Below are 27,940 nucleotides of genomic sequence, written 5' to 3'. Positions count from 1 at the left end.
GAGCGGGAGAGGCTGGCGGAGCCGAGCGGGAGGGCGGCAGAGGCACCGCATTGCTGCTGCTGCTGCTGCTACTGCTGCTGCTGCTGCTGCTGCTGCTGAGCCGCCCGCCCGCCGCCCGCCCGCCGCCGCCGCCGCGCCCGGCCCCGCCATGCCGCCGCTCCCGCCGCTCCCCCCGGCCCTGCGCCGGAGCCAGGCTGGGCGGCCGGGCAGCCGGAGGTGGAGGTCACAGCGGGGGCTTTGAGGCGTCCTCCCTCCCGGGGTGCGCTGGGCTGCGGAGCGCAGATTTGGTTTTATTTTTCCTTTTCCTTCTCTTGGCATTTGGCCTCTTTTTTTTTTTTTTTTTTTTTTCCTCCCCCCCCCACCCCCGTTCCCTGCCTTGGATGGTTTTTAGGTGGAGTCGTTTGCACCAAAACCCAATAGCTGCTGCTGTTCTTGCTGCTATTTTTTTTTTTTTTTTTTTAATGATACTGTTTCCACAGCAGGGGAAGAGAGAACTGATCCTGAACATACTCCCAGAGAATGAATAATCACAAGAAACTGGCTTAAGCAGCTCCCTGGATCTGGTGCATGATTTCGATTGAGTTTGATTTGATTTGATTTTTTAAAAAAATTTTTTTATTTTTTTCCCCAAGTCATCGTTCGCATTTTCTTTTCTGCATTTCTTTTTTTTTTTTTTTTTTTTTTTTCACCTTTTGGGGGATTTGCAAACCGAATTACATGCATGTCCAGTGGGGGAAGGTTTAATTTTGATGATGGAGGGTCGTACTGTGGAGGCTGGGAGGACGGAAAGGCTCATGGCCACGGAATCTGTACCGGCCCGAAGGGTCAAGGTGAATATTCGGGCTCCTGGAGTCACGGCTTTGAGGTGCTGGGGGTCTACACTTGGCCCAGCGGCAACACTTACCAGGGCACCTGGGCGCAGGGCAAGCGCCATGGCATTGGCATGGAGAGCAAGGGGAAGTGGGTGTACAAAGGAGAGTGGACCCATGGATTTAAGGGACGGTACGGGGTCCGAGAATGCACTGGAAATGGGGCCAAGTACGAAGGCACCTGGAGCAATGGATTACAGGATGGCTACGGGACGGAGACCTACTCGGATGGAGGTAGGTGCTGCATTGATACCTTCCCGGCCGGGGCAGGCGGTGGCGCGGGGGTACAAGCACCCGAACAGGGGCCCTGGCTTTGGGCTGGAGTCTGTGAGTTTGCAACCTGCTAGCTTGGAGCGAGGGATGCTCATACCCCGCAGGAGATAAGGAACCAGCCCAGCATGGCATCAGCCCAGCTCTTTGCCACAGGTAGCCCCATATGTTCAGCGGGTCTTTGGGCGCTGGGTCCTCCCCCCTACCCCTCCTTGACCAGGCTTTTTGGGGAGGGGAGCCGGCTGCGCTGGTGGGGGGGGTGCCCAGCTCTCGCCCAGGGGGGCCGGAGGATGGGGTGGGCCAAGCCGTCGGGAGACGACCCAAGTTGCACATGGGATTCGCAGGTCTGACTGCACCACTGGAACCTGTAGGATTTGCATCGAAGCAACCCGGGGCAGAGGGGAGGCGAGGCGAGCGTGCGGCGGGGATCCAGGGCAGATGGGTGCAGCTCTGGTGCTGTAAATGCTTCCAGCGAGGGGCTGGGGTCTTTGCACGCTCTGCAGCCCCTCCACACGCAGCCCCACGCTTAATAATACCAGGCAAAAGACTTTAATTCAGACAAGAGTCTTACATTCCTCGTTTACGGCTTAATGCTTAGCGTAGGGGCTCAGAGGGATCACCAAAGCTATTCTCTGCCGTCAACATGGCTTAACGAGATGTGGAGGGGAAACTAGGATTAAATAAAAAACAAGAAAACCCAATTGGAGCGATCAAAAAAAATTGCTGGACTAACAAGCTTTAAGGCCGAACTAAGGGAAACAGCTGGCGCTCTGCTGTAAGTGGCTGTATCATCCTCTCTCATGTTTTGTGGCTACTTCCATCTAAATTGCCACCATAATACGAGGCAGGCCTACCTGCCGGCAGCCGGGGGCATTCGGCAGCGCTGCCCCGTTGTTTTGCTGGCAAATGTGTCCATCTAAAGCAGGCTTGCTCTTTTTTTTTTTTTTTTTTTTTTAAAGACATTTTCATTTTCCAGGACTGCTACATTAAGGAAATTGCAGTGTTGATGAGCTCCATCGCAGGCTTCCTGAAAGGTGCTGCAAGACCTTTCTCTAGAAAACCCAGTTTGCTGCTTTGTGATTAGAGAGGGAGGCAAGATTAAACGTTACCTGCAGCTGCTCTTTTATGCTCTCAAAGGGAGAGGTGGAACGATCTCTTGATTTTTAATGATAATTTTGTGCTGGTGGCTTTCTCCTAAAGGAAAATATAGCTGCAACCTTTTGTTTCAGCTGCCTGAAATCATGCTGGGGTCTGAGCTGGAATCTGCCGAGTGTGTGTTTGCAAGCCATCGATAAATCCCAGCAGTCCTTCAGTTGAGAATAAAGCTTGGTCAGAGAATAATTGCGGTCTCCCACGTTCAAAGCGGACAGGAGGGGATGTGGGGGGGGGTTTTCTGCGTGCTCCCAACACGGGTGCTGTCTCCCTGCTCCCCTCCTGGCACCCAGCCCCTGCCGGGGAGGTTTGCAGGAAGGCAGACAGAAGTCTCGACAAACTACAGGTCTCCGAGGGCTGGGTGTTGCAGGGCTGGCCCCGTCCCTGGGCACGCACGTGCCCCCACCCCGGCATGCTTCCCCGTCAACTGCAGCGCAGCGGCTCTTTGGGAAACCTGGGGAGCATCTCCAAATTGGGGTGGCTTACCAGCAGTTTTCACCTATTCTGAGAACCTACCAGAAGCAAAGAGCTTTTTCTTCCATCTTGTCAGGCCAGCCCGGCTTCTTGGTGTTTGGGGACCGAAAAGCTATATTGCATGTTTGTCATTTGAGGAGGAGGTAAGAGGATCAGGAGGAGACAAGGGCAGGGTCTGTAGCACAGTGCTCCCCGCCAGGAACTCTGCAAACCATCCGAGGAGGAGGGAACGGCCGTGCCGGGGAAATGCAGAGCGATGGTACCTGTGGCCGAGCCCATCCTGCTGCCGGGAGCCGGGACAGGCCCCACACACCCCGACCGGGCTCCTCCACACCAGCTTTTCCCCCCATTTCTGTTGGGCAGTCACCGCGGAGTGACTGAACGCAGCTGAAATGGCACTTTCACCAACTCGGTTGCAAGTACCCAGAGGCCACGGCCCTTTCCCAGTTGCCTGTCTCCATTCTGGGTGGAAAACACCAAAGTTGGGCGTCTCCAGCCTTTTGGACACCGAACCTTGATGAACTTTGTGCGTTTGGATACAAGAAGCTGGTGTGTGCAGGAGCTCTGCTGGAAGGGTGGCTGCGTAGCTATGGCACAGGGGAGGCAACTGTTGGGAAGGATGTTTCTCATTAATCTATTCAAGTTATTACCTTCATCAAACTGAAGTATCCTAGAATCCTCGCCCCAGCATCTGTCACTTGCCACCCACAGATAAATATTCATCCCTTGCAATTTTTTTTTTTTTTTAGCACATCAACCAGGGCTAGGGGATGGGTCCCTAAATGCGCAGCGAGGCTCAGGAAGCGAGATGCCCCAGAATTCATGGGTTTCGCTCCAATTTTACCATTTCCTTGCACAATAGTGGGTAAGGGCAAATCTCGACACTCCACCAACCGTTGCCAGTGCTATCTTGGGGAGCGATATTTTGCGTGACTGATGCGCACGTGTTGATGCGTTGGGCTTGGACGTAGGGTATGGCATGCGGTGGCCTGAGCCACGTTGCCACCCCCACCCCCCCCACCCCCCACCGTCCTGGCTCTGCTCGCTGCCCCGGGTGCTGTCCCCCCCCACGCCGGGTGCTCACGCCTGCCACGCGCACACGCATGCACGCTTCCCCCACATGCAGCTTGCAGCTCTCACACCTCCCACGCGGACACACTCATCGCCATGCACACACGCCTCTCCTCCCCACGCCGAGACGCCGCTTCGCCCCTCCGCTCGCATACCCACACGCACGTGGTCTGCCCCCAGCCCCGGCGCCAGCGCTCTCTGACCCATGCACGCGCCGGATGAATGCAAACTGTGTTCCCCGAGCCGTGCGGGTACGTGCCCATCAACGCAAACCTGTTATACAGAGCCCAAATAAGCAAATACAGCCTCGCTCTTCCCCTAGAAGCCCACACTTTGCCACATCTCCGTGGCTCTGCTGCACGCCCGACCCACGGTCCTGCACCTGCGGCACATGCGTGCGCCGTCCTGTCTTTCCCCTGCATGCACGCACTCACTCGGACCCCCTCAAACCACGATACTGCTGACATGTCCTTATCTTTCTGCCCCAAATCCCTGCCACCTCCTGCCCCCATCCTGAAGCACCCTGATATTACATAAACCAGGGTGCTGAGGATTGCTTCAGTCGGATGCTGGAGTTGCACCACTCGTTTGCTGGGCCAGATTCAGCCCGGTTCCAGAGCAGGAGCAGGATTGCTCCCTTGATTCAGGCAAAAGGGGCTGCATCCACCTGGATCAGCACCGACGTGAGCCGTGGCCGCTGCCGGGGCCCTTGCTGGAGCTGGTGGAACCTCTCCGGAGCAGAGGGTTGGAGACCTCCTCCCACTGGAGAGCCTCTCCTGAGCAGCTCTGGAGATCAGGAGACATCTCAGCTGGTTCCTGCCTTTCTGTAACTCCACGGACGCTTTGGAAATACTCAGTGATTTTACCCTGGGGACAGTCTGAGTTGTAACTGCAGGCTTGCCATGGAAATCCTAGGGCTGTGCATTGAGTTTGGGTTTTGCTGCTGAAACCGTGGTTGTGGGGGTGGATAAGATGGGGTGGACGAAGGAAGCCCCAAATCTGCTTTTGCCCTTTCCGTCCCGCCAAAGCTGTTTTTCTCCTCAGCTCTCCTTGGGATCCGAGACCGGACAGGGGCTCGGGGAGGGGACCAGCCCCTCTCCCGCTGCCCAGCCAGCCCTCGGGGAACAATACACTCGTGGAGGTGTCTGGGGGGTATCGGGGCCACGCTGGGTCCCTCCTGCTGCCACCCCCTTGCCCCATCCTGGGTGCCCACGTGCTCCATGCAGCCTTTTTTCTCGGGAGGGCTACCCCAAAACGGACAGGCGGTCGCATCGTGGTGTTCATCTTGTGTAATCCTCCATGCCCACTCACCTAAATGAATCATCCCTTTGATAGGTGAGTGAAATATAATTAGTGTTTTCATTGTTAGCACCGTGTGAGTAGGCAAGTGGGTTTTCTTGGCCCGGGCTGGGAAATTTTCGTGCTTTGCAAGCGATGGGGAGAGGAAAGCGGTGCGGTGGGAGCTGCCGGCGTGGGCTCTCTCGCAGCCTATCCTGCCCGGGCAGGAGTCGCGGCAGCTCCGTGCCCCGCCGTCCCCACCTCTGCGGTGGCACCGGTGACACCTCCAGCCGCTCTCGTCGCAGGTGCACCAGGAGCTACCAACCAAATGGCTTTGAAATGGTTGAGGAGATGAAAAACATGAAATATTTTGCAAAAGCAGGCCCCTTGCCAGTGTAAAGGGCTACTCTGGGGGGATGGACCAGGGATGCCGCAGGGGGACCTGCCTGTCCGGGAAGGGGACGCAGCCCCCTCGCCTCAGCTGAGAAGTGGTTTTGGATGAACCATGACCGGCCAGTGCCGCTAAGGGCAGCGGCAATCACCGAGGGCTGCCTCACGCCTCTCTGCATACCGGGGTTTTTCACGGGTTCCTCTACAGCTGCAGGGAACCGCCTAGCGAGGGCAAATTTCCATGCGATCTATTCATAGCGCGGATGTCAGAATTACCTTAAAAGTATCAGCTCTCGTCTTGTTTTGCTGCCGGGAAGGAATTGTTGATGCACTTTAAATAGTGGGCGGAAACAAGCAAATACAAGTGCGCCCTGCTCCCCGATCCTCCCGGTTCCTGCAGAATCCAGACACAGCCGTAGCTGGTCCTAACAACCCCCTAAGAACCTGACAATTAAAAAAAAAGCAATGAACTTTGTTTATGAAGCATCTCGCTATCTAGATTTGGTACAGAAGATGCTTGCAGTGCAACAGTGGTTACAGGAGAGCAATAGCTGAAACGTCAGGACCCGCCGAACGTAGAAAAATGAATCAAAATACTAAATGAAGATTCCGACCAGCGTCATTAAAAATACATGATATGAACTCATGGTAATTACTTATCTCACTGGAACATGCTGCTTAGTTTCAAGTACAGCTCAGGACAGAGGAAGAAGGATTTTGACCCCGGGGAAAAGTACGTGAGATGATAGAAATTGCCAGACAGGCTTAGACCCTCGCTCCATCTTCTCGAGTATTTTATCCAGCGCGTGACGCTCTGGGGGATGGCGTAGGACCCCAGCCTTGGGGCAATCTGACCCCCTTACACGCCTCTCCCTGACCCATAATAGAAGGTGACTTAAGTCCTGAAGCACAATTTTAATATCCTTTCACTGGGGATGCTGGGGTGGGTTTCGCATGGCTTTTAATGCAAATCTCAGGATATTCGCATGTGATTCGATATCCCATGGGGCTCCTCATGGTTGGGTGACATCTGCTCCTGTAGCTGAACGTTTTTTTTTCCCTTGAAGCTCCAGCTTGTGGAATCATGTGATTTTGCAAGATTTTCAGCTTCATTTTTGAAGCAAGGTTTCCACCCAGACTACTGCAGAAAAGTCATTCTTACAGGCTGGGAAACCAGCAGACGAGAGCTAAAAATGCCTTCTGTTTAAAAATGCCTTGATTTTAAAATGAACCTGATATTAATTTTGAATGCTTTGAGCCAGGTAGCGCTGATGTAGATGAATGATCTGTATTAATGTAGGCATGACTTGAAGATACAGAAGCCAGGCAGGATGGGGTTGGTGATGGTGTTATAGGGAGCAACACTGTGGTTTAGCATCCGTCTTGTGAGATTTGGCAGGTTTTGCCTGTTTGGGGTCTGACTTTGGCATTGACTGAAATCCTGACCAAGAAAGGGTTTTTTTTTGCAGGAGTTTGCAATAGTTACAGGAGAGTCTTGATGCTAGTTTGCCCTTGCAATAAGCTGTTTAACTTACAATTAAAGTTTTTGTTAACAAAAAGGGGGAGCTTGGAGAAAAAAACCATTTGAATGGCAAGTGTTTATATTCTGGCGTTTGATATTGGCTTTTCAAAGACAGATTCTGGCCTGTGAATCAAAAATCCTTAAAAATTGTAATCGATGCATGAGCATTCCGTTAGAACAGCCACTCTTTTCCCAAAATTATTCCCTGAAGAGGTTCCACTTACTCTTAGCATACAGCAGAGCATCACGAATTTTCATGAATGAGCGAACAGCCAGCGCAACATCCCTAAGTTTGCAGATATTCGCACCAGGATGATCACTCTAAAGATATGATTTCCTGCTCAGGGCATCACTTTGGGTCTGCAAGGTGTTCCCCTGACCTGAATAAGGGATTGATCATTTATTTCACAGGAAATAAATAAACCCTGCTCTCGCCTCGTCTCGTCCTGCGCCATCCCCGCTCCTGGTGCAGCCTCGTATCCCCAATCCCCGGGGAGCTCAGCCTCATCCCATGGGGCTGAGCATCTCCCACACCTCGCAAGGGATGCAGCGCCCCCCCCCCCCCAAAACCCGGCGCCGGCACACAGCGCCGTTTGTGAGGGCTGGAGAATTAGCCCTTGCTCCCGTGAGCTCTGCTGAGAAATGGGGTGAGATCACAGAGTTTGCGATGAGGATTAGAGCGCTGGAGGATTAACGGACTAAGCGTTAGCCCGATTTCACTCTGCTTTGTGAGAGGAGCACATTAGCCGTAATAAAGGTGCTGAGCGATGTGTTAATGTGTTTTGCACCCCTTGTGCTAAAGCCTCATCCCGGTTTTGGCCCCAGTCGGTGGCCAAATCCGCAGGGATTCAGCTGCCCTGGGTGAAACTATGGGCCTCGTTTCACCAGGGGATGATGCTCCCTTGACTTTCCCTGGCTCCGGTGAACCTGGCGCTTCCCACTCCCAGGAAGACTAGAAATTTCTTTCTTTAGTTCTTTCTTGTTGAAAAGCTATATTTCCCCTGACTCCAGGACCTGGCGCTTTAAGAAAAACCGCGACCAGCCTGAGACGCATTATGAGCCCCATCAGAATTAGCGATGCCGAGATTTGATTGTCATTATAATGGTTTGAAGCATTTCTCCGAATGCTGGCTGGAAAAGGCAATTACTAACGAATGCAAACAGGCTGGGGGAAGCAGGAGATGGAGAAGCAATGAGAGGGAAGAAGGAGGGGATGCTCAGCATGGACTTGCGTTTTCCTGCGCACGGTGGAGAGCAAATTGAGTTTTTCCCCCTCAAAGCAAATAGCCGGAATGCCTCGGAAGCCATTGTCAGGCGAGCCTGAACCTAGTCATGGGTCTGGGGGGATGCTCCTCTCGCGGGTGTTATCCGAGCTGAATTTCCGTATGTGATTTTTCTGGAGTGGCTTTTCCTTAATATTTTAAGGGCACGTATTCATCACTGGCCAGTCCCTGCGGAAAATTCCTGCAGCTGGGGTTATCTTCAGAGGTAGGACATCAGCTTCGGGGCTTTGCCCCATTCCTTGCCCTGCCGTAGGTTTGCTGTAGGCTGTGCAAAGCCACTTCGTGCCCGCAGCAAAAGGAGGCATGCACCTCGTTTTGTTGGAGGAGCTCGTCCTCCGTATCGCTCTGTGCCTCAGTTTCCCATCTGTAAGTGCGAATATCAGCAGTCTTTGCAATACCATGACGCACGTTAATGTTTGCCAGTGAGGGAAGTAGCTTCATTCTGCTGATCTCCTGATCGCAAAGCATCTTTGGAGCAGGCTTCATGGCAATGAGAATAAAGGACTGCCCATGTTTTGGATAGGGCTCGTATCCCCAGATGAGCATTCTCGCCACATGTGAACCTGCCTTTCAGATGATTTTCCCTATGGAGAACAGTTGAGCAATCCCTGTTGTGTGTTATTTCAGCTGGAGTTACTTTATGTTATTTGCATCCACAGAGGAGGAGGCAGATTCCCTGCCTGTGGCGTGAGGCTGTATAAATGCGTCTCCTCTCTCCAGGCCCCGGCTCTTGCTCCTGCAGAGGTGCCCAGCGAGGCGCTGGCTCTGCTGGGACCAGTCCTGCACCCATCTCTACCTGCTTGCAAAATGATCTCCTGTGGTACATCACCCAAACCCAACCACCCCACGGTTTTGTCTCCTTAGATGGAGGGTCCCTGCCATTTAGCTTTAAAAAGTGCAAGCTAACCGTGCTGATACGAGCTGCAGACTTGTAATGATTTATTATTTGTTGAGCCCCGGCAACAGACTTAATGCTACCCAGCACCCAGGCAGTAGCAAAGCAGCCCAAGAGAGCTCTGCTCTAGTCCTGTTCTTCTCCTCTCTTCTCTCTGCTCTGCTCTTCTCCCTTCTTTCCCTCTTCCCCTTCTCCACAGATGCCTAGACCTCACCGTGCCCATCGTGTATGTATGTATCCAGCCTCGCATTAAGCGATATGACTAACATCCATCACGTGTTCGTGCCTGCAGATTATATTTGCATACTCAGAAATCCATACTTTATTTCTTCCCCTGTGTAAGCAGTTACCAGAGCATATTTTTGGCAAATTAGCAGCCACAGCAGAAGCATCTGACTGTGTTCTTAGCATGGCTTGGTGATGGTCAGAGGCATGGAGAACCTTGGCAGGGCTGCGGGGAGGTAATTTGCCGCTGATGCCGTATCCATGCAGCGTCGCACACATGCACCATCACTGATTCCCACCTTTCACGGTGGGCAATGCAGGTGGCAAGTCCTAGCCCTCCGTATCATGCCTGTGTGGGATTTAGGTGAGCATTTGGGGGACGATTGCTGCTCTCCGACCAGCGGCTGGGGACAGGGCAGGGAATGCAAGTCACCCGGCGCAGCGCCTTGTCCTGCTGCCAGGAGTGACAGTGCAGGAAGGACGGCTCTTGGGATGTCTTGGCAGCAAACGGGCACCCATGTGCATGCTCGGGAGGACCCATACGTGCAGGCAGCTTGTTTGGGGGACACATTTTTACCAGCGAGGCCCCCTGACTGCTGGACATCAGCCGGGGTGGCCAACAAGGATGTCCCCATCATCACGCCATCAGGACCGAGGCTGAATTAGCATCCTCCAGTCCTCTCTTTTCTCTCACACATCTTCTCTTTGGGATGGATGTTTCTGAGATGCTAAACATGATTTTTGCATGAATCCTCCCTGGGCCTTTCTGATATCGAATAGCTGGAAAGTGATATCTGTAAAACTTGCTCCTTCTGTCGTAATTCAAGAGACCAGCCTAATTATTGCCATCGGACGTCTTTAATTAATATGCTGCAGAGTTCAGAGATAAGGGGGGGGTGAGCATAGCAGGAAGGATCCTTCGCAAGATAAACTAGCAATTTGCAAGGCCTAATTACTTCAGCTTGGTTTGGAAAAGTGGACGGGCACTTCAGACAACTCAGACCTTGTTCCCAAATTTTGCTGAGCGGTGAAAACGAGCTGGGAGGTTTGGATCACTGCCGTTGCCGAACACAGTCACCGTAACAGGCGGATCTGGCTGTGCTTCAAGGATGGGACAGAGGCTACAGAGAAACCTGCCCTTTGAAGCCTGCTGCTCCCACGTTCTGTGAAAGCCTGGGTAGCCTCACCTGTGTCGCTGATAATTTTAGCTAACCTGGAAATACCTTGCATTGACCCATGACAGTAGGTTATTTGTATTTTTGCAACTCTTTTTTGTAACTATTTTTCTAAGCATTTGACTTTTTCCGAGGTCGTGTTGGGATGATAATATGTATGTGTCCATGGGCCGCAAAATGCTTTACAACATCCTAAAGAACTGCTTGAATTTCTCCCTACGAGAAACTGAAGGGGAGCAAGGCAGGGCAGGTCTGTGTAAACCTCCCCGTGTGCTTTACCCCATGTGCTTGCCAAGGGCTTCGTCCTGCAGGACACGGAACCGGCCGTCTCGGTTCGGGAAAAGCCTGTGAGCAGCCTTCACTCCGTAAAGCTTGTACTTAATGGTGTTCCTGGACTGGAGCCAGTGGGCTCAGCAGCCTGCAAGATGCCAAATCCTTAGGTACAGGGGAGAGGGAGGAAAGAAAATGCAGCCATTCCAACCCCCAAAATCCTGACTTCTGTCTCCTTCCAGCGCCATGGTGAAGATGGGCCAGGTTTATATCCAAGTGCATGATCCCACCTTGGGCCAAGGGAAGCCCCACGTACGTTGCTGGGCTGTGAGCAGCTCATCACCTTCCCTTGGGGCTTCCCCCCGTGTCATTCCAAATCCGCCTATTGCTCCAGCGTGCCCTAAGGGAACTCCTGGTGCTGCTTATTTGTCTGAAAGCCGGACTCCCCCAGGTATCGTTGTTGGTCTTTGCCATCTCTCCGTAAGCAGGAGAGGACTGCGGGTGCCAGGCAGCCCGTCAGCTCGGGGCAGCAAGCGGCAAAGCTGGGTGCTTTCCACCCTCCGGCATTTCTCACCTTCACCTGCTGAGTGCAGCGCTGTAGGCCACCTCCATCTGGGCCAGAAAGGCCATTTTCTAGATGTTTCAGGTCTCCTTTCCCTCTCGATCGCTCTCTTATGTGCCAAAGGTACCTGGTACAGAGACAAATGGCATCGATGAAGTGACTCTTCTTCTTGCCCGAGGTTTCAGCCTGGTGTGCTGCGTGTGGGAAGAGCAAGCCATGAGTTGGTTACCTCTTCCCAGCCATGGTGAAGACCTTGTCTGCAAGAGCGAGCAGCTCCCTCCGCGATCCTGGGCCCACGAGCACCCACGCGAGCCCCGCCGCAGCAGCTGTACCCCGGGGAGATGAGCTGGAGGCAGAGACTGGTCTCCTCCTTCCCTGCTCCCCAGGAAAATCCCCAAAAACTCTTTGGCAAAGCCAAGGAAATGCACGGAAACCCATCAGTCTTCCTGGTGTCTGTAATGCCTCAGATCCTCCCGGACCACTTTGCAAACAGGAGCTAATTAGTCTTCCCAACACCCTGCTGAATTGCTGGAGTGCCGCTGCATTATCCCTGTTTCCAGCAGGGAACACGGAGGCGCAGAGGTTGCACCCAGCTATCTCACCGCCGGCTTTGCACGGGGTCCCGCTCACCTCCCCGTTTCTGCGAGGTGCAAACCAGGGCTAACCCTGAGTTCGGGGATTTTGGCATGATGGGGACAACAGGAGCAGCCCTGCAGACTCCCTGCTGTCTTCCCAGAACGAATTTTAGCCTCCTGAGCCAAATGCTGAGAAAGCGCTGAATAACTGCAACAAATTAGATTACTTTTTGGTACTTGTCATTTCTCAAAACATATGAGCTTCTGCTGGAGCATCAGGAATGATGCTTTGGAGGCCAGTGATTTCCCACTTTCTGCTTTCAGCCTGGCTGGCTCTGGCCAAGGACGGGGCTCCGCACAGTCCTCAAGGCAATGGAAATTCCTGCAGGAGTTTTAAAAGCCATTTGGAAACAACCCAGCCTTGCTCCAAGGGGAGCGAGCCAAAAAAAAACCCCAAAACCCAGGCTTAAGAACACAAGTGAGAGTAGCCAACAACCGCATTGCCCATTTCCTTCTCTCCATGTTTCCGTCCCATCCCGACTTTCCCCTCTTTCCCACGAACCCGTTCCCTTTCTCACCCTCCATCTGCTGTTTCCGAAAGAGGAATATTCTCGCCGATCCATCTTTCAGGATGATTTCAGTTATTTTCTCCTAGCCTCAGGTTATGCCCTCTCCTCCTTTTCTCTGCTCTGCCCGCTTGCACACGCGTGGCCACATCCCCACCCTTCTTGGCATCCACCTTCATCTTGGCCAAATCCTGCTGGAGCAATTACACCAGGAGTCAAGAAATCTTCCCCGGGGTAAAACCGTGGCAAGCGAGAGCACAACCTGCTTATTCCCTCGGGCTCTGATTTTGCTGCAAAATTCCCATTCCCAGGGCAGGATCAGGCCCTCTTTTCAGCAGGATCGTGGTGGTGGCTGAGATTTCTTGGCTTGGCTGTCCAGTGCTCTCCTGTCATGCATCTGCTCTTGTCCACGACTTCCACCCAGCCCTAGCCCTGGCTGCACAGCCCGGCTGCCTGCTGCTGCCTGCACGATGCTGCCCTGACCACGTTATGGATACTGCATTTTCCCAGATGCAATCACTCCATTAATCTCATGCAATTAATGCTTCGGGAAGCATTTTGCAAATATTGATAGTAGGGGAAAAGCTACAACGCAGAAATTGCTGCTGCTTTGGTTGTATTACCATAGTAAGTCACAAATTACCTAGCTCAGGAGGATTTTCTTTCTGTGTCCAAGACTTTCTTGGCTGCTCTTTGTCCTTTTTGCCCAGTGCAAAAGGGCCACGCAGAAGTGGGAGGGATATTTGTGGCATCTTGGAGGCATCCATAAGAATGACCTGCATGGCTGGGGGGAAGAAGTTGGCACATTTTCCTCCCCAGCAATTGTCCTCCGTCACGGTGGCTTTGCCTCTTTTCCACAGGGCCCCGGCTTGGGCAACGCAATCAGCTTGTGGTCAGGATCGCAGTAGCGTTGGCTTGCTCCCTGCTTCCCATCCCAACGGAGGCATGTTCCCTTCTTGCAGACAGTTAAAGAGGGCATCTGCTCTTCTGCCCCGACCCTGGGAGGTGCTCAGCTCCCTACATTTGCACTGAAGTCCTTGAGGACCTCCAGTCAGCACCTCAGCAGATCAATCTGGGGACCTTTTGCATCAGAGGTGCTCGTCTGGTTACACCCAGCCCCGTCCTACGCTCCCCACTGCACAGGCTTCCCATTGCACGCTCCCTTTTCAGCTCCCTAGCTCTGAAACAGCGATAGCTGCTCCATCCTGGCACGTAAAGTGGAAAAATCATAAAATCCTGTTTCCTCTGCAGGGAGAAAGAGTCTCCCGGCTCCTTGTGAGATTAAGCTTTGTGCATATATCTGGAAATGTTAGGGGGCAGAGGTTAAGCTGAGCAGCGCAAGGGGAGGAGGTGACAGTGCTTAGCAATGCAGATCAGATGGCTCTGAGGCCTTCCAGTATTCATGGCCAAATCCTGGGATATTTAGGGGTTTAAACTGTAATGAAGTCAGATGAAGGAAGGAGTGCCGTTTGGGTGAGGAAGGACGGATGAACTCAGCTCCCTGGAAGGAAGCTCTTTGATCTGCTGGTGGCCATGAAGGTGGCCAGATGTCTTGGTAGCCATCGGGGAGGTGACCGTGCCCTCCTAGGCAATCCCCAGAGGCAATCCATGCTGCTGCCTCCAGCAGGGAAGCAATCAGGAGAGGAACGACACCCAGGAAAGCAGACTTGGGGTTTGGGTTTTGCTCTCTGCTGGGAGTTGCTCCATGATGCTGGGAGGGGAGAAGCAGGACGGGCTGGCTGGCTGGGATAGCTCCTCAAGTCCTTGCATCCTCTGCCTAGAAAAATCAGCTTTGCCAAGGAGATGCAGCGATTGCTCCTGGCAGCCGTGCAATTCTAGGAGTAGGTTTTAAGGCCATGCAAAGATGACAGCTTCCCGGGCACCTCTGCCTTGCTGGAGATGGGCACAGGCGCTCGCTGCAGCTGTAACCTGCTGTGACCAATTTGCCGCCTCTGCTCCAGCTGAGACGCGCTGTCACGCCTGCTCCGAGAGCGCTTTGTTCTCCTCTTTGCCGCTGCCTCTGGTTTTCAGCAAAGGGCCCTGCTTGCTTTACGGTGCTTCGGTTTAATCCACTTTTTTTCTTTTCAGCTGCAGATTTGCTAGGAGACGGGGAGGTCAAGGGACCTGCCTGGGGCCAGGGACCGAGTCAAGGGATACAACCAAGGGAAAGGGAGTCCAGGACTTGGGCAGGGCAGGCTCTGACGGATCTTCTGCAGGACCTTTTCTCCCTGTCGCCTTGGCCACGCTGGCATCTTTCCCTGAAACCCATTGAATCCATCTCTAGGGGAAACAGGAGGCTGAGCACGGTGCAAGGACATCCCAAGCCATCCTGGGGGCTCCCTTTGCAGGGGTGCTCAGGGCGTTGGGAGAAATCTCTCTCACCCGGCTGCTGCCCATCACCCCCAGTAGGTTGTCGCGCCGAGATGCTCTGGGAAGGAGCCAGAAAGGGGAAGGAGATGGTGCCAGGCCTGCAGGGGATGGACGGCTGGCTTGGTGGGCTCTCCCCTCCCACAGGCACCATTCCAGGGTGCCACTGGTCACGGGGAGAGCCGTGGGTGCACGGCATCGGTTGTTGCCTGTTCTTGGGGACACCAAAGTGGACTGCAGCGGGGCAAGCCAGGCTCACTGCTCAAACCCAACCATGGGACGTGTCTGATGTCTCCTCCGAGCTGTTTGCCAGCTGTCTTGCCGGTTGTCCCCTATCCTTCTCCCCACCGGCACTGCCATCGCCTCCTCATCCTGCCCCGCCGGTGCCTGCCGTAATCCCAGTGCTCTGCTTCCCTCCCTGGTGCTAATCCTATAAACCCTCAGTAAATCCTGCCCGCCTGGCCCTGCCTCTCCATGTCCCTTCTCCAAGGCAGTCTTCGTGAGGTCCCCTAGCTTGGGGCTGGAGGTTTTTTGGGGTGCACAAGGCTGTCACCCAGATAATGTAGCACCTCGGGGGTTTGCTTGCATCGGAGCACCGGGAAGGATGCCCGAGCCTCAGGGGGTTTGTGCAAAGCGCTGGCGGCTATTAGATAAGACAGCTGATGCACCCCAAAATGCACCCCAAAACGTGCCTGGGTGCTGGTTTCACGCTCTTGGGAAGCAGTTCCAGTGCTCAGCATGAGCTGCTCCAGCCCGTATCCATCTCCAGAGCTACCGCTGAGCCCCGGGGACCGGGCAGTGGAAACCCCTAAGGGAGTCCTGGGGGTAGGATCAGGATGAGGAATGAAACGGAGCAAAAGGATGCGTAGCTGTAGGGTTGGGATCGCTCCTTGCAGTGAGAGTAGGGTTTATCTGGGCTGGGGCTGGGGCTGGCCAGCACAGCCCGTTTTAATAATCCTTTCGACTGGGATGTTGGAAAATGTTGAGAGGGAAAACGCTGCAGCAAGGCGGTTAGGTCTCAGGGAACAATATTTTTGCAGCCAAAAGAGCCGGCTCAGGTGGACCCGACAGGTTGCTCATGTCTACGAATCGCGGCCTGATTGCTAAGGGCAAAGACCATCTTGTGCAGAGAGGGGATGGAAAGCCTTTATCAGAATGAGCCAGCAGTAATCATCCGGACCGTTTTCATCGGGGCCGTTTCGGTTTGATTCACACAGGGTTCACTATTTCAGCAAGTCTATTTTAAGAGTCCCTTGGCGTGCGGGAGCGGGGCTGGCGCGAAGGGAGGCCCCGATGCTGCGAGGTGCTGCTTGCGCCCATCCCGGCGTGGGGCCCTGCTCTTTGCATCGCCGGCCGGGGATGGGAGGCAGCAGGGCAGCCCGGGGCTGGGACCGGCCGCAGCATCCCAGCAGCACCAGTGCCAGGTGAGGAGCCGTCCTCAGGCTCATCAATCCGCCCCGCGAGGGCTTAGGCGGGCAGTGAATCACTGCATCTCGAGCTAGTCCAGAAAAGATTAAGCCGACCTAAGAATAAAAACAAGTCCCGCAGTTCAAGCGGCTGGGATAAAACAAGAAAGCGTGCCAATCGCCGAGCTCCTGGAGGGGAAGGGATTATAAACCCCGGGCAGATTACCACCGCGCAGTTCGGTGCACAGGGCAGGCGTTATGCTCCGGTTGTGCTTCCCGGGCTGGATGGGTTTCTTGTGCCTCCATTCCCAGTGCCGTGGTGAGGTCCCGTGTGCGTTTCATCCCGCTAACGACCAGTTAAGCAACTCCAGTAAGTGCCCACGCAAATGTAGGAGTTCAAACAAGGGCACATTTCCAAGGAGAATAACCAAATGGATCTCTCCCCGTGAGGCCTTTATTTCTATAGAGCCACTCCCTTCCACTATGAGCCGGATGAAAGGCTCTATGTATATAAATAAATGCATTGTAATATACCATCCGCTTTAATCACTGCCGGCAGCATGGACAGGATCAGAGTCTGCTCCCGGATAACGATTCCCCTACCCCGTCTCCCTGCTCCCTTCCCTTTCAAATTAGGGGTTGATCTGAGGGGCAATTCCTCGAAGCATCGCTCCATGCTCGGTGATGCCTTGGCTGGTTTCTAATATTTCTGCGCTGCAGCTGGAGTGCGTGCCTGCAATCCAACCAAGATGTTATTTTTTCCTCCCACAACGTGACATTACAATCCTTGTCACGGAGATGGGACTGGGATCCAGAGCTGCATTCTGCTGTTCCCGCTAACGAAGGGCTTGCGAAGGAGTTTGGTGCTGTTAGTGGTCCACAGGATGCCGTGCCATGAAACCTCTCTTTGCTTTTGTCTCCTCTTCCCAGGGACATACCAGGGCCAGTGGGTCGGAGGGATGCGCCAGGGTTACGGCGTCCGGCAGAGCGTTCCCTACGGCATGGCTGCGGTTATCAGGTCACCCCTGAGGACGTCCATCAACTCCCTGCGCAGCGAGCACACCAACGGCACGGCGCTGCACCCCGACTCCTCGCCGGCCGTGGCCGGCAGCCCCGCCGTCTCCCGGGGTGGCTTTGTCCTCATGGCCCACAGCGATGCCGAGATCCTCAAGAGCAAGAAGAAGGGCATCTTCCGGCGGTCGCTGCTGAGCGGGCTCAAGCTCCGTAAGTCCGAGTCCAAGAGCTCCTTGGCCAGCCAGCGGAGCAAGCAGAGCTCTTTCCGGAGCGAAGCCGGGATGAGCACGGTCAGCTCCACCGCCAGTGACATCAACTCCACCATCAGCCTGGGCGAGGGCGAAGCCGAGCTCTCCGTCATCGAAGACGACATCGACGCCACCACCACCGAGATCTACGTCGGCGAGTGGAAGAACGACAAGCGGTCCGGCTTCGGGGTGAGCCAACGCTCAGACGGGCTGAAGTACGAGGGAGAATGGGCCAACAACAAGCGCCACGGCTATGGCTGCATGACGTTCCCCGACGGCACCAAGGAGGAGGGCAAGTACAAGCAGAACATCCTGGTCAGCGGCAAGAGGAAGAACCTCATCCCGCTGCGGGCCAGCAAGATCCGCGAGAAGGTGGATCGGGCCGTCGAGGCGGCCGAGCGGGCGGCCACCATCGCCAAGCAGAAAGCGGAGATCGCGGCGTCCAGGTAAGGTGGTCCCCGTCCCGACATGGCATCTCGTCAGGGGTCCCGCCCCGACCGCTGCGGTTTGATGGGAGAAGTGGGATAAGACTTTTTGCGGTAGTAAGTGCTCGGGGGGGGGTATTTTAGGGAAGCTGCTGGAGGCAGGCAAGTGTTGCGGTGGGCATCTGCTGGCGCAGGCAGCAGTCGGTGCTATCTGGACCCCAAAGCGGGAGCGGGCAGCATCCTGGAAAGCCAAGACGCTGGGCTTGCCCAAGCCTCATGGGTGGTCTTCAAAATGGGGTGGATCCAAGCCGAATTGTCCCTCTGCTAACTCCGAGCGGGCTGTGGATGCACGACCTTCCCGAACCAGCCGGCGAGGCCATGCGGGGTCACCCAGAGCGGTGCGTTCACTGCAGCCGGTGCAGGGGGTGGCTGCGCTGTGGTGGGACTCCACTTGTGGGTCACGGTGTGGGGCTCACAGGCTGATAGCTGTCACTTAGGAGGTACTGGGTTATCTACCCCATTTCTCCCTAGCCTCTTTAATAAGCAGGATGATACCCTTAGCAGAATTGCTCCTGGGATGCTGTTTGCCCGTATCCTCTGTCTGACATAGCCAAGAGGAACCATCCCAGGGTTGGCCTGTGCCGGGAGGATTCCCAGCTATTTCTGTTCCCAAAAGAGGTTTTGAGTGGAAAAGCAGTCAAATCGCTGGCTGCAGCTGATGCTTGGGGAGGGTTTGGCCTGCCTGAGGCTCTGCTAGAAAGCAGCAGATCTGGGTGCCCAAATAATCCCTAGAAGCCCCAGGAAGGCCCGACTCCCCGGGCTGCCTGTAGCCATCATGGAACTGCTCAGTCAGGGACCTGATCCGGCTGAAAACCAGCAGGAGGGAAGGGGGAAAGGGATGATGTCTAATTTAGGTTGAAATAGAGTCCAACTCCCAGCTCAAAGCAGAGCCAACTCAAGTGCCTTCTAGCTGGCTCCCAAAATGCGCCCGGAGCTTCGTGACTTGCAGCGAGCTCCCAGATAAGAGGTGAGCCGAGGAGGAAAGGCTCCTCTGCTGAATTCAGGGTTCTTTGTATTACTTTTTAGGGTTGGTTTAATAGAGCATGGTCATTCCTTCCTGGTTTCGGAGCAAGTGCTACATATAGCAGCCAGGCTGAGGAAAAAGGAATGGGGTTAGGGGAAAAACCCAGGTACCTCCTCAGTCTCCTGTGCTGGATTAATTATTGGGTCTGGATCATTTGTATGCAGAGTCACACTTGAAATCTTTATCAGCAAGTCTGCCGATGACTTATCTGCAATATGAATGAGACTCCCAGGCCTGCTTTGGGAGCATATTTGGGCTTGATGATGTTTTCGAGCTGATGTTGTATCAAATTGTTGTCAAAGCTTTGGGGGGGGAAAAAAAAAAAATCCCACTAGATTGCCAGGTAGGAAACAGACTGCAGAGCAGCGGAAAGACCAGATCTTTCCCTGTCATCTGGGGATGTGAATGCCTCGATACAAAAGCCTGAATCCTGGAAATGTGGAGCTCTATTTTGCCATGGGATGCTGGGTCTGAGAACCTGAGCATCCTCCATCCCCAGGTGGTAATGGTCCTGGAAAGCCACGAGAGTGAGAGCTGGAAGAGATATGACCCCCCCCCCCCATGTTGGAAATGCTTAATGAACTCTTGACATATAATGTTCCACCTTCTAATTATGAGAGAGAAGGAAAAAAAATCAAATCAGATAGGAATGCCAGGGTATGAATACCTTCCTCCCCTGTACCAGCCGGGGTAACGTGGTCCTGAGCTCTGCTGGAGAGCAGCAGCAGTGCTGGGAGGGAGGATGCAGCCCGTGATCACGCGTGTGCACGGAGGAGGAGAAAAGCTGTGGGATTTGGGGACCACCCAGAGGACCCCTTCAATCATCCGTGAAGATGCAAAGAAATAAATGAGTGGGAGTGCACTGCTTCGAGGATTGCTCCGTCAGAGACTGAACCTGCTCTCACCAGAAAATGCTCCGTGAGCAACCTGACATCTCCATCCCACAGCCCGGCTCCCTCCACCATTTGCGCTCGGTCTTAACTAGCCTGTTCTTGACTAGACCCACGGGGAAAAAAGCAAGTGCCGGGAACCCAGGGCTTTGCTCTTTTTATGGCACAGCCATCGCCTCCGGTGCACGAGGGCTGCCGGTGTGTTGAAAAGCCCTTTATTGATCTGCTGCGCAGCCCATCTCTCGCGGCGCGAGCCGGGGACAGACAGACTCCAACGTGACGCGTGCTGTGCATTAGCGCCGGGTTACCAACCGCGAATGACATCCGTCCCGGGAATTTTTGCTGCCTGTGTTAATGGCTTATGCTGAGGCCCCCAAACCTATCAACGAAGAGCCAAAACCGTTCAGCTACAGCCGGGCAGGATCACAGGATTTAGGCTTTGCTGGAGATATGGGGTAGGTGGGATTAGGTGGGCGTACAGGCTCAGCCCCAAGGTCTTGGAGGGTGTCTTGGGTTTGCAATTCAGCTGCACGCAGGAGAGGCCAAAGGACCTCGACATGCAAGCAGGGAGAGCTGCTTTGTCTGAAACCTGCGATCCTTCAGCTCGAGCTCTTCCCCTTTGCGAGGGTTTTTGCAGAGACAGTCTCTCAGCATGCAGAACCAGAAGACAGCAAGGTTTTACAAACCTAGAACCAGCTAGAAAGGCTTTCACATAATTAGTCCGATTAATTTTAAAGCTTCTGAATGAATAAACACTCCCCTGCAGTGCCCACACCAAATTGCATCTTCCAAACAGCAAGAAATGCACAAAATAGGCACTGGGTGCATTGGCGGAGGAATCCTGATGCTCATTTCGGTGGCTTTGGGGCTCAGGGGTGCAATATCCCCCGTCTAATGCCAACGTGAGCTCTGGCTTACCAGCACCTGGGGATTTTATAACAGCACTGGTGTGTGTCTGTGTATGTGCGTGTGTGTGTGTGTGTGTATTCTCTTCTGTCTAATAATATGGCTGAGTTCACTCTGCAGCCTTTCCCTTGGTGGGGGAAAATATGTGCCCACCCACGTATTTCATTAAATTTGTAAGAATTCAGTATTTTTGAAAACTCTACCGCTCTGTCAGATTTGGTTGGAATTGGCCAACACGTTCAAAAGTTATTAGTGTGGGAGTGATGGCATATAGATATATAAACAGCACAATCACATAAGTAAGCCCCATTTCCTGAGGAAAGTAGGCTAAAAACATAGTGTACTGAAGACAAGTAAATTGGATTCTTAAAGTTGTTTTAGTCTGAACAAAGTACAATGTTATCTGTGGCACAGAAAAGTAAGCTCATTTAAGGAATAGTTTTTAGGTTCAGTAGATGATTCTCCTAAATTTTCTTCGATGCAATTAAAATGAAATAACACTTTCTTCCCTCTTATATCTCCAGCTCACTGAAATAGGTCGTGTAGAGTCAATGGGTGAGAAGGGCTACGAATCAGGTCTGAAAAACTGCTGTTGGTATCAGCTGTTGGATTTTAGAGGGAGCCAGGGAGGGAGCCCTTTTTCAGCCTGTTTAAAATGAAGGTGCTGGGTGTCCCCTTTGTGCTACGCGGTGCTTCATTCCCCTCTCATATCAGCCAAGAGTCATCACTCTTTCTGCTGCTACCCTGGAAAGATGAAGGATGCACTGCAGACAGTGGCTCCCATCTCGTTAGTGCTAACGTTGATACCTAAGGCAAATTGTCCATGGGCACTGGTGTGTGGTGGTCAGCTAAAATATAATATCCAGGCAAGAGAGGTGGGCCAGAAAGCTCATCCTCACCCCTTGGCTTTCGGCACAGCCGCTGGCCGTGGAGGATAGATGCACGTGGAGCATCGGGGGAAGCTCAGGACCGACACCAGCTCTCAGCGACGGATGATGGTAGCTTTCATGCAAGGCAGACAGACCCGAATTCTCTCCAGGGTTTCCTTCTGCTACCACAGTTCAAGGTTTTGTAATTAGTGGCTGGACTACTTAGGAGAGGAAGGGCCGTCACCGGTGCTAGGGATATGAGTTCCAGAGACAGGCGGCATTTGGCAAGCACTCAGCTCCTCTCCAGTGCAAGCTTCATGGGGCCCCGTTGTTCAGCACCTTAAATAATAGCTTCTCGGAGCAGCCGATCCCTAGCACCCCGGAGGGGATGCTGTTCTCAGGTTAGTCCTAAGTAATGCACTCCCAGGCATAATTATAGCCAAGCCATTCACCAACGATGAGAAAAATATAATTAAGCTCAATAGTCTCAGGAGGAGTCGGGCTACAAATTAGCTCAGTGTCATTCAACTTCAGAAAGGGAAACTGGAGAAAAAAAGAAAAAGGAAGCAAATAAAGACAATTGGCAGTGAGGACGGGTAAAGGAAAATGTTTGGACTCAGCATGGATGCTCCTTCAGGATGCTGCAGCGAGGGCAGAGCATCCATCTGCGTTTGACGTACAATGGGGAGCAGGAAGGCAAGAAAAGCCCTGGAGAGCTGAACAGCAAAGTACAGAAGGTTGTTTGAGCCAAACAGGTATTTTCTTCAGAAAAATGGAAATGCAGCCCAGGCAAAACCCACAGAAAAGAATAGATTCTGCAGTTCTGATCCTAAACATTTTAAGTTGCGGTAATGTCACTACCGGCAGTACGCCGAGCCATAATAATGCTGCTTAATGCTCTCTCAGGCCTGTGCCTGCAGCTTTGCAATTGTACTTAGCTGCATTTGATTTAAGGTTTCTGCTGGCTTTGCTGGTGCCTGGGGGAGGTGGCTGCGGGGCTCCCACTTTAGTCTCGCCCTAATCCCCACCTCGTGCTGCCGGCGGGGCTTTCGCTGCGGATGGAGACGGGGGAGGAGGAGGAGGAGGAGGGATGTGGGTTAAGGGGAACGCTGTGGCCCCAAAAGGGTTGCCTGTCCCCTTCCTTGGGTCAGGATGGCGGGGACCAGCCGGCAGCGGACTGAAGCCGGAATGGGTCACAGCTGAACTGGCTGCGGGGATGAGGCTGAGCAAATGCTTCAGGGATCAGACCAAGCGTGCCGGGGTCTCCCGCCGCCTCGTCCAGCCCCTCTTTGGGCACCTCTGGGTCCAGGGAGGGTTCTTTTACTTCTGGCCCCTTGGAGAAGCGCTGCTCCTTTCCCCGCTGAGGCCGTGCAAGCCATCTGGAGCTCGGGGCTGTGCAGGAGTCACCTCTACCCATTAGTTGGGGACTGATGGGGTCACGGACGGCATCACCTGGTACCCGCTGGGGCTCGTGCAGGGAGAGTGTGCACCTTCCATCCCTTCCCAGTCTCTCCATCCTTTCCTTGAGGGGCGCAAAGAGACAGGGAGGGAAACACAGAGGGGATGGATGGAGGTAACTCAAAGGCTGAGATCAGCTGGGGCAGGAGGTAATTCTCTTTATGGCAGCATTTTCTTTTTCCTTCCTGCCCTCTCTCCCCCCCGACAGCCCCTGGGCAATGCAGAGAGGAGCAAAGCCCGGGGCTGGCAGCCTCCGCCAGGCTTTACCATTGACAGAGAGCTGAGCTGAGCTGCGGCAGAGCACGCCAACTTTCCTTCCTGCCGGCTCCTTCCCTCTGCCACCTCCCTCCCCTCCTCCTGCCCGTGCACAAGCTCCCGCGTGTTGACAGGGGTCAGGAGATACCACGGCAGCAGAGATTTGGATCAGCTGTTATTCCTCCCGTTCGTGTGTCGCTGTCAGCCGGGATGACACAGGTACCTCTGGCTCACGGCAAGCACAACTTCCACCTCTAGTCCAGGACACTCGAGGAATGGCGGATCCCCGGATGGCATCCCGGAGCATCGCATCCTTACCCATCGCCGGCTCTTGCGGGATCTGCTCTCCGCACCATGACTGTTTAAGTCCTCCTGCAATGCCAATTCAATAACTTCCTGCTCAGACAGGATTTACAGCGTTAAGCCCTTTTGCGTCCATGTCAAAAGTCAGGACTAGCCAGCACGCTTGCGCGGGGCCAGCTCTGCGTGTCCCCGGCTGCCACCCCGCTGCCTGCACTGCGGTGCAGAGGTGGAGGGGCGCATCCGTGCACAGACATGAACAGGCTGGAGAATTAAGTGCCTTTCATAGGAATGATGCTTTATAAATTAATCCAGCTGGAAAAACCTCAGCAGGGTCTTTTTTAGCTTCTAGGAGAGCAGCTCAGCGTGCGTTTTGCTAGCCCCTCTCCTTTCATTGCTCTCCCATCCTTCAATCCCGACTGCCGCTCCCGACTCGCCGGCTCTCACCGCCTTCCCTCTCCGCTGAGCCGAATATGAGCTAAAACACCCCAGCTCCGTGGCCCAGGTGTGCGACAGGCATTCGTATAATCATTTCCAACATTGCTAGGTCGGGATGAAATAACATTGGCAGAGCGGAGATTCACAGCCCGTTGGATTTGCTGTGGTCCCAGCCGGCTCTGCCCTCCTCCCCGCGCTCGTCGGGGAAGATCTCCGAAATCCATGTGGTCCTGGCAGACACGGTTTGTGTCGTGGCAGGCCCGCAGCAAAGCGCAGCTGGAGGGGCTGGTTTTGCCGTAGAGTGAAGCAGGAGAGGGGTCTTGGGATGCGGGAGGAAGCAAAACGCCCGGCGGCAGAGCCGGGATGGGAAAGCCGTGCCGGTGCCTCGGAGCGCGATGTGCCGGTGCCTGCTCCGTGGTCGCTTTTGCAGCGGGACCAGATGGAAACGGGCAGGGATGGCACCGGCTGGCAGCGAGGCAGGAAGGATGGGAGGGTGATTCACTCCTGGCAGCCACCGCTTCCACGGGAAGGGGCTGCCCCGGAGAGCTGGGCAGGAGGCGCGGGGCAGCGCGGGGGGCTGATGGGGAGGCTGCCTCGTCCTCCTCCTCCTCCTCCCCTCTGGCATCGCGCGGCAGCCCGTCGCAGTCCGGATCATCTGCCTGGTTTCTAATCCAAGCCTTTTACCTGCTGTCCTGCTGGGGCTGGCCCCGCTGCAGAATCAGCCCTTCTCGGGAGATGGCGCAGGATGATTTCAGCCCCCTGAGCCGTGTTAGATCCCCCCACTAACACAATAACCTCCTACCTGCCCCGATTGCCTGCGCAGCACAGGGAAGAGGGGATGAGCTGAAGAAGAGGATGGTGAAGCCTCTTCTTCGCACTGACGCCCGCTAGCTTTTGGGTGGGGCAGCCCTTCATCAGATGGGAAAAAAAAGAAAAAGCCGACAACAACAACAACAAAAAGGCCAGCCCCTGATTTTCCTTTCTGCTGCTTTTCCTATTCAACGAGCAGAAACTGCAGCGTTGCTTTTCTCAGTGATCTTCAGGAGGGAAGGGAGAGATCCTCCCCCAGCCTGCGCAGCTGCCTGGCAGGCGGGCTGGCTCGCAGCCCCGTCGCTCTCCTCCATCCTCATCCTCGCCCTCCGCGGGGTGCAAGGAGGCTGGTGGGGGTACACACAAACCCGCAGCCAGGCCCAAGGGCTAGACGCGGGGGATGCTGACTGTAGCATCCCAGCCCCTTGCTGCCATGTCCCGCCACCCTAAACCCCCGGCTGCGCCGTGTCCCTGCCCGCTCCCGTGCTGCACCCCGGCGATGCTGCACCCCAAAGCTTTGATAGCGGAGGAGAGCCGAGGGGAAGGTTTGGGGTCCCTACGCTACAGCCATGCTGCCTTCCCATCTCGCGAGAGAGGCCCGAGTGCTTTTTTCCTCTCCCAGCTCCCGTTTTGAGTTTCCTGGCACGCGTTCCTCCGGCTGCACTGCTCCCACCCCAGCCGCCCACCCACCCGCTTCCCTGCAGCAACAGCCCCAACACCCACATGCTCCTGTCCCCCCCCTGAAGCCCCTTCCTCCCTGGAGAGAGGTGAAAGCAGTATCAGGAGCGCAAACGAGATGAAAATGCAAAGCTGGGCAAAAATATTATTTTCCTTGCCAGTGTTCATGAGCATCGCTTCCCCCCCGCAGCTGGAGATTGGGATGCTGGGGGGACTGGCACTGCCATGGGGGGAGCACAGGGGCTGGGCTGGGGGCTCCCGGTCCCTCGGTGCTCTTGCAGTCGGTTTGAAAAGCCTCAAGCAATGAGGTTTCTGTCGCCTCCTCTACGCAGGACAAATGACAAGCTGTCCTGGCTTCCTAATCCAGGAAATTAAAGGATTTGACCATAGACCCTGCTAAGCGAATTTCCCCCCTGAAAATCCCAGGGGGATTTAACCCATGGATCCGACCGATTATCCCTTTAAAGTTGTGACTAAGAAAGGTCCCAATTCTTCAGGGTGCTGAGCACCCTAAAATCCCATCGCGGCAGCAACGTGGCCGTGCCTGGTGCTCAGCCCGCTGTCCGGCGAGACCTTCCTTTCAATTTTATCCCACCTCTGCCGCCCCTTTCCAACAGCGGGCAGCAGCCCTTTGCTGCCTGCTTGCTGCCAACTGGGACAGCAGAGCCTTGCTGCAACCGTGGCCCGAATCCGCCCCACCCTGTCCCCATGTGTGACCCTCCAGGGACATGGCACCTTATTTGGGGACTACTGGTTTTCCCAGTTCAGCATCAGGACCAGCCCATACGGGAGACAGGCTGGGTGCACGCCGATGGGAGACGAGTGGGCTCCATGCCGGCAGCGCCAGCTCCCGTTCGTGGACCTCAACGGCAGAAGGGAGCACGGACCCAGGCCGTATAGCTTTGCTGAATTCATTCTGCTCAATTAAAGCACGTCTGGTGTCCATCCCCAAAGCAAAACCTGCTGGAGATGGTGATCCCAAGCCAGGCTGGGTCAGTGGACACCCCGCCACGAAGCATCCTCGTGAGCCTCGATGATGCCGCCCTGAACCCTGAGCAGCAGTTCCTCAGGGTCAGACTCCCTTACGGAGAAGAAATAGGTTCGTGGGCTCAAAGCTGGACACAGCGGTCACAGTGGCTGTCCCACAGCCACCCCGCTGGCAGGCGACCACGGCCGGTCCCCATCCGACACGACAAGATCCCTGCGGAGTTTCAAACAGCCGTGGCAGGTGCAGCTCTTCCCCAGCCCTTTGGTCTTGGGGACAAACCCTCTGGGAAAGCAGTGGCAGAGGGGAGAGCCAGGGATGCTGACGAGAAGGTGCTTTTCCAAGGGGAGAGGTGTGGGGCAGGACTCGGTAGCCCTCCGGCTCACCTGAATCGTATAAATGGCCTCTCTGGGGAAACAGGCTGCAGCCTTCTCTCCGTTATCTGGCTGTCTGTCTGATCTGTCTCTCATCACCATAGCATGGAGGTGAAGCATAAATAATTAAAAGCCCAGATTCTCTCCTGGCAGAGCCGGGCTCTGAGTCCCTTCCCCTGGTGTGCTGCTGGCTGCTTAAGTGGAAATTTTCACAGGCTTTGCCTCGGAGGCAGCGCAGACCCGCAAACCCAGGGCCGTCTGCCGGCCTCGGGGCACGTCGGCGTTCGGGGACCAGAAAGGGCACCCGCCACCCCAGCGGGTCCCCAACGGCAGCATCCCATCCGGGGAATCCCATGGGATGCTTGGGGTGCGCTGGGACAAGCAGCACCCACCAGCTGAGGATCAAAGCCGGGTGCAAGCAGGCAGCGGGGCTGAGTGGGCAAACCCCACTGCAGACCCAGCAGCTCACGCATGGCCCCCCCCCCCCCCCCCCATCTTGAGTTGCCTCATGAGAAGTGGGATATTTGGGGGTGCAGGCTGGCTTTTGGGCTCCTGGGTGCTCAAAAACCCCCAGGCGACAGGGAGGAGAAACCCATGCAGGCAGCGGGGATGAGGAAAGCGGCTCCTTCGGGGTGGGCTCTGAAGTTTGAGGCAGGCAGGAGCTGCTCGTTGCTCTGGCAACCGGGATGATATATTTCTCCCCCCCACCCTGATTCGGCAGGGCTGCGGGCAGCACTCGCACCGCAAAGGGGTCTGCCCACCCCTGCCTGACCAGCCAGGGCTGAGCACAGCCCCGGAGGCACCCCCAGCCCTTCTCCCTCCTGCCTGCACCCACCGGGACCGCGGAGGGTGTGGG

At 54.9% G+C, this 27,940-nt stretch overlaps 1 protein-coding gene across 1 annotated transcript in view; it reads left to right on the top strand.

Annotated features, from left to right (window-relative positions):
* Positions 1-721: 721 nt before the first annotated feature.
* JPH3 (junctophilin 3) overlaps positions 722-27,940 on the top strand; it is a 56,714-nt gene continuing 29,495 nt past the window's right edge. The window contains exons 1-2 of the mRNA XM_050904195.1: positions 722-1,103; positions 17,281-18,058. Coding sequence (XP_050760152.1) covers positions 722-1,103; positions 17,281-18,058 — 1,160 coding nt within the window. The remainder of the gene's footprint in view (positions 1,104-17,280; positions 18,059-27,940) is intronic.

This window comes from Gymnogyps californianus, chromosome 12 (assembly GCF_018139145.2).
Source record: "Gymnogyps californianus isolate 813 chromosome 12, ASM1813914v2, whole genome shotgun sequence".
Taxonomy (NCBI): Eukaryota; Metazoa; Chordata; class Aves; order Accipitriformes; family Cathartidae; genus Gymnogyps; species Gymnogyps californianus.
The sequence above is the reverse complement of the archived record's forward strand: the minus strand, read 5'-3'. Positions and strand labels throughout refer to the sequence as shown.